At 36.3% G+C, this 6,441-nt stretch overlaps 1 protein-coding gene across 3 annotated transcripts; it reads left to right on the top strand.

Moving 5' to 3' along the window:
• The first annotated feature begins 648 nt into the window (after nt 1-648).
• Nucleotides 649-6,232, top strand: LOC116049325 (myelin-associated glycoprotein-like). Of its 3 annotated transcripts, none has more exons than XM_036005862.1 (13): nt 649-1,277; nt 1,789-1,882; nt 2,012-2,407; nt 2,506-2,802; nt 3,215-3,314; nt 3,475-3,510; nt 3,623-3,655; nt 3,761-3,802; nt 4,035-4,061; nt 4,257-4,292; nt 4,374-4,445; nt 4,572-4,599; nt 4,687-6,232. In XM_036005862.1, the coding sequence occupies exons 2-13, from the start codon at nt 1,837-1,839 to the stop codon at nt 4,747-4,749; spliced, it is 1,176 nt and encodes a 391-aa protein (XP_035861755.1). In that variant the 5' UTR covers nt 649-1,277; nt 1,789-1,836; the 3' UTR covers nt 4,750-6,232. The 3 variants fall into 3 exon arrangements, with proteins under 3 accessions (XP_035861755.1, XP_031154734.1, XP_031154733.1); XM_031298873.2 differs by having other exon boundaries at nt 650-1,277; nt 1,807-1,882; XM_031298874.2 differs by lacking the exon at nt 3,475-3,510 and having other exon boundaries at nt 1,807-1,882; nt 3,644-3,655.
• Nucleotides 6,233-6,441: the final 209 nt, after the last annotated feature.

A 6,441-nucleotide genomic window follows, 5' to 3' on the forward strand; every position in this document is an offset into this window, starting at 1 on the left:
GTTATAATGGCGTTTGGCATAACAACTTGTTGCATGACTGTGTGTAGCCTAGAGCATGTGAAAACATGGAGGCCACAATAACAAAAGATTTGCTGCTGTTTTCTTATGCGAGCACACAAACAGCACATCAACAGGTGTTTGTTTGTGTTATCTGCAGTACAACGAACGGGAAAGGACGCGGATAAGGTGTTGTTTTTTATACATAGGCCTATCTATGAATAATTTGAAACATGTCCGTGTATGTTTCTTGGCAGAGGCGTTTGTCCACAATAAACAGTTTATTGTCACTGAAATATTTTCAGTGAAGCAAAGTCACCTACATCAAACGTCAGTTGTCAACAACGCATCACCAACTGGGAAACTCTGTTAGCAAAATCTAGCCCCAGTTTCCCACCTCTGATTCACACATGAAGTGACATGAATGATGACGTTTTCACTGGGAAAAATGTTTTTCCGATGCCCATGAACGCACGGAAAGACGCCGGTGAGCTGGCCTGGCCCTGTAAGCCATTGTTCTTTGAGAATTCTTTATCGATCTTCCTACCTCCCTTTGTAGAATTTATTTTTTTACTTCAAAGATAGCTACCTAAGTAATAATTATAATTTAACATTCCAGGGAAGCGTCTACATATCAGAGAGATATATTTAGTTTATGGTAACATGTCCGCCTACTTTCTGTTCTCTATTCTGTTCACTGCTAAATTGATATGGCTACAAACTCCCTCAAATTTAAGGTGAATGCTATCACTTTTAACAGATTAGTCATTGTTTCAATTAAAATCCAATCTGCTGAAGTGCAGAGCAGACACAACAAAATGTGTCAGTGTTCTGATGTTCTAAACTGTAAGATCACAGATACTTTCAACTCTGTTAACCCCCAAAGTATAAATATTTGAAATATGAATGTCACACAATATCACAGAACAGGAGTAATTCTTCCATGAAAACATGGACGAGGTCTAATAACACTGATATCACACACATACAGCAGACATCAAGAAATGCCCGTTGAGAGCATCAATTTTAAATTACTGCCACTGTAAATTAAAGACCACTCCCTGCTTTCTACCCCTGCCTCTACTACATCTGCTTTCACGTTCCCCAAACAAATACACCAACAACATTATTGTCTCATGTGGCCTGCAGTTTTTTCTATTGCCTCTAGAGTTCATATCTTTGTCAACTTAACTGTAGAATATCACTGCCTGTCATCATTCTCAAGGAGGTGTTTTTACAAGAAACAGACGCTCTGATCAGCCAGACAGCAGCTTCATCAGGTAAGAACATTATACTTAATTATGGTACAACAGCACGTCCAGTGAATACTGGTTGGTTTACTACATTTTCTGTGAATATGTCAGTTTGGAAGTTTTAAATACAGTGCTGGGCTCAGGAATAATGCAGCTTAGCAATTCTATATGTTTTGGTTTGATATAAACCCAATTTAAGGATTTTTTTCACAGTTACTCATCATCGTTTGTCTAAATGGCTGCAAATTAGCACAAAAAAAGAAGAAAAATAAACAAAGAAAAAGTCATGATAATGAACAGAAATAGTGCAGGCAATTAATTTACTTTGGCCTACTATTTACTTTTGGTGAGAACATTTGAATGATGTACTATGTGTTGTTTTAGATGTATGAGGACATTAATAATGCCAGTATTTGCTGTATAAATAAAGGGTTCTTGTATGAGAAGATTAGTGCCGTTTGAAGAAGTTCCACACAGCTGCGTTGTAATTTGCATACAGTGGGAGTAGGTAGTGCTTATGATTTTATTTTTCATGTAGTTTATTTTCATCCCATAGTGTAATACACCACCAAAACCTCAGCGAAGTATGGACAAAGAGAGACAGATGATGATATTCTGTATGTTTCTGGCAGGTAATATAATTAGTCAACTCTTTGTTTTCAATGTCATTCATTCATAGACCCCACTTACACAAAAACATCTGTCAAAGAGACCTCCTTGAAGTCATTTCTTTTTTTGTCAATTCCAAAACTCTCTTTCAGCTATTATCAGTCCTGTGTTTACTGAAGATTGGAGGGCCGATGTTGTAAAAGAACTTGATGCCCTGGTCACATCCTGCATTGTGGTACCATGTTCATTCACCCATCCTAAAGAGAACTTGCCCACCTCCAGACTCAGAGGGATCTGGCATCGTTCAACTGATAAAGACCAACGCATCTATTACGAGGATAGCACGCAGGTCTTGGAAAACTTTAGGGGCCGCACAAAGTTGTTGGGACATCTCGGTCAGAACAACTGCTCTTTAGAAATTACTAACATTAAAGATCATGACAACGGCCCTTTCTGTTTCCGGATCGAACTAGCACGAACAGAGACTGATACATCCACCGTTGACAAGTTCTCTTTTGTGGAGAGTTGTGTCACGTTCACAATGCTCCGTATGTCACCGACTTTCCAAAATTCTACACATATATACGATTTTCCACATTCCAACAATATATCTTTTATTTTCTCTCTGCCTTTTTTTCATTGATAGCTGATCCTCCGAATCCTACACTGATTCACCAAAAGACGGCCATTCAAGATCGTCCCTACACTATCACCTGTTCAGTCCGCCATACCTGCCCCTCCCATGTGCCTAAACTCACATGGAGTAGAGGCACGGCAGATGAGGTAATAGAGGTCCACAAGGAAACTGGTTTTGGCTACTGGGAGGCCCAGTCCATCCTGACCATCATTCCTGAGGAGAAGGATGATCACAGTGACGTCACCTGTACAGCTCAATTTAATGGACAGAAGACATCATCTAAAACATTGACACTCTATGTAAAACGTGAGATCTTTTCACTCTGTTGTTGAATTTTGAGGATGTTCTTCATGTAAAGTTCATATCCTGGATATTGTCCTCTTTCCATGTGTTGTACATTACATTACATTACATTACATTACATTACATGTCATTTAGCTGATGCTTTTATCCAAAGCAACTTCCAATTAAGTTCTTTCAACCTTGAAGGTACAAACTCCGGACAGCAAGAAGTAAGTTTAAGTACATTAGTTTCAAATAAACCAAACTACAAACAGCCACTTGAAAGTGCAACGGTAAGTGTTTTTTTCTTTTTGTTTTTTATCCAAGTGCAGTTGAAAGAGAAGTGTTTTTAGCCTGTGGCGGAAGATGTGTAGGCTAGGCATTTGTGCAATACAAATGAAGAACGGCCCTCATATATGGCTCTGTCTGTTTGCAGGCACAGAAAACTATAACCACATCATCATTCCCACGGTGGCAGTGATTGGTACAGCTGTGATCTTTGCAGTCTTCTGCATTTTCATGGTGAAAAGATACAAGTGAGTAATGCAGGACACTAACATTAACTGACCAACAGAGAGCATCAGAAAAGTAATAACATTTTTAAGCGAAAGATGACTTTCTTGCACTTGTTTCTATGCTGAACACATTTGTGTACAGTATGTGCTGCTCAATAAAATTACTTTGTTTTCTCTCAAGGAAACGCATTGCAGAACTCCAAAGTGGGGATGGCAGGTAAACATGTTGTAAATCAGATTAGTTCATAGAGCTATACTAATGATTACATGATTGAATCATTTTCCTTCATTATCATAATAGAAGTTTCTGTATTATGTGTCATATTCAGCATGTGGAACCGGCTGTCCAGGCTGTCTCGCAGGTGAGAAAAAAAAAGTGGTTTGTAATTATTTTTCCTGTCTCATCCAACATTGTTATAGGAACTTTTAGTTGTACTGATGTGTTATTTAATGTGTGAATCTTTCAGGATTCGCTCTGACGGTCCAGGACCATCTCGTTCTGATCAAAGGTCTTTATCTTAAATCTTTTAATATCTTTATTTTAAATACTCTATATCAGTTCAGTGACTAGTTCTGTACTCTCCCCACAGCTTAGTATAGACCGCTGAATGGTTGGGCTTACTGTAATTTCCATGTGTGTGCAGACGAAGACTGCTTTTTTGGCATTCTTGATAAGATCTGTGCTTTTATTTTTATGCCTCACAAAATTTGCATAGTTTCTGTTCTTCTTTTTTTACACAGAAGGTCTATTTGGAGCAGATTTTCAAGGTAAGACATGAAAAACATTGACGTAGCATGTCTGCCTCCTTTTTTCATCACATGGTTGTTTTCACAGTTAAATCAAAACTTAACATTTGATAAATTATTTTGTCATTATGAAACTAGCAGATGTGCTAGTGTTTTGTTTTCCGCATTAAAATCTTAATGATTTTTATTACACTATGTACTTTTTCACTATAACAGAAGGCCTAAAGGGGACACGGTGGATTTGGGTCATATGTAAGTATCTTAAACGTTAGAAAATGAAGAAGTTAATTTTTGGTTTCTGAGGTGTATACTGACGTGAACTTTAATTCACAGGCCTAAAAACCTAAACTCAAAATCCTGTGCCGACCAGAAACCCTCCAAGGCTCGTTTCCCATCCCCCAAAAGGTACTTGACTTACTCCTGAACCTGAGCAGTTCATACAGTATAGATATATATTGTAGTACAGCAATATCTTATGGCGTTCTTTTTCTTTGTCTTCTTGTTATTGCTGCTGTTGTTAATGGGCCTCAGCCAGCCAAAATCCTGCAATTACCAAGAGGTACTATTAAATCGCTGATTTATTTCCCAAGAATTACATACAGGCGCTATCAACATCTGTGACAATAATGACCTCAATCTCTCACAGGACCTTAATGATGGTGACGATTACATGAACACTGCAGACCTCAACATCTATGGAAACATCTGAAAAACACCAGAAAACTAATCTAATCAGATTCATTATGATCTTTTGTAATAAGAGCATCTGATGACTGCAGTTTTGTCGTACATGACTACTATGATCATCTCAATCAAAATATATTTAATTATGGCTTATAAATTGATCATATTATATATATAGTATATTATAATTTATTATAAATATAATAACTTCTGCATAACAGTAAGTATGCAACTTTGTTCAGCCAGTGTATTCATTTGTTTAGGCATGATGTCATCATTGTTGGGCCTGAAACATAATCCAAATGTCATAGTGAGGTTGAAGTGAATAAATACCAAAGGCAAAAAATGAAGAAAACAAGAAAGAAGACTAGTTTTTCCCATCTAGCTCTCAACAAGAAAGTGAAAAAGTGTATTTACCAAAATGTCAAACAAGTTCTTCTTCTTTAAATCATTTAAATACATCCACATACATATATCCATATGGTGCTGGTGCATTTCATATCTCATTCAGTCATTAACAAAATTAAATAAGAGAATAAATATGGCTTTGTAATGGGAAAAGCTGTACGTATCGAGAATCAAAGACATGATTTACTGTAAATAAGACTTAACCTATCTAGAGAGAGAGAGAGAGAGAGAGAGAGAGAGAGAGAGAGTTGGTCAGTATCCTTTACAGGAAGCAGCATACTCCTTTTGGTATAGGCAAATTGCTCTCCCCAGATTTTAGGGGGAGGTTTCTTAAAATGATGGGTGGTTAGAAACTTTAAAAGGTGGTAAAACAATTCAGAAACATTCCACTCTGAAGGTAAGTCATTCTGATTTAAAGAAATAGCATATCAAAAGCTAAAGAAGCTTTCCTTTTTCTGTATCTTACAATTTCATATTAGTTTAAATGCTGAAATGCTGAGTTTTTGTGATTATCATGGCTTCCTTAAAATGTAGTTGCTGACAGAAAGTATAGCACAGACTTTGGTTTTTGTTAGAAATCTGAGACATTTTTTAAGTACAGGAAACCACTCTTGCATGTTGTGTCATATCCGAAATATATCAACACAAAATAATATTTCTTTAGGCTGAAATGATTTAGCTTGTTACCATGTCTGGAAAACTTTCTGAAATCGAGAATGTTTTTTTGTCGACAAAGTCTACCTTGTCTACCTGCTTTTTTATGCTTTTTTATGCCATTTTATGTCATATTAACAATGACTGGCCTAAATTTAGAACTTTCAAAAATGTAACTGCTTCAGAAATGAGGAATTATCTCAGTCTATTGAGAAAATTGCTTTTTTATTCTAGAAACAATGTAATGTGGTTTGTTTTGAACAGTTTTTAGGTTTTATTTGTATCTATGGCATTACTGTGATGTAGATGTGTTTTTTAACCATAACTTAATAATCTGTATGTATTTTATGTATGCTTTTATGTATGTTGTCTTCAACTCTTTTGCCATTGCTGCCTATTTTTGTCAGTATTCCCTGTTTAACTTAATAAATACATATAAGATTGAATGTGATATTTTATTGCAGCACATGCATAAGATGTTATTGTGATGGTTATATTTATCAGTATACATATATGAAATCACATGAGTTTTAGGCTACTAAGTACAAACATGGACACACGTGTGTGCTCTCTTTCCTTTTTCTCCCATTGTTTTGTTGGGTTCTTTTTTCTTTTCCAAAAATCTGTTCTGGTTAAACAGTTTATATGGTTGCAG

This window comes from Sander lucioperca, chromosome 10 (genome assembly GCF_008315115.2).
Source record: "Sander lucioperca isolate FBNREF2018 chromosome 10, SLUC_FBN_1.2, whole genome shotgun sequence".
Classification (NCBI taxonomy): Eukaryota; Metazoa; Chordata; class Actinopteri; order Perciformes; family Percidae; genus Sander; species Sander lucioperca.

Excerpts from the sequence above, each read along its gene's own strand:
- LOC116049325 (XM_036005862.1), top strand. The coding sequence starts at position 1,837 with ATGGACAAAGAGAGACAGATGATGATATTCTGTATGTTTCTGGCAG. Across the intron at positions 1,883-2,011 it reads ATTCTGTATGTTTCTGGCAG|CTATTATCAGTCCTGTGTTT; the intron begins GTAATATAATTA and ends ACTCTCTTTCAG. Across the intron at positions 2,408-2,505 it reads TGTCACGTTCACAATGCTCC|CTGATCCTCCGAATCCTACA; the intron begins GTATGTCACCGA and ends TTTCATTGATAG.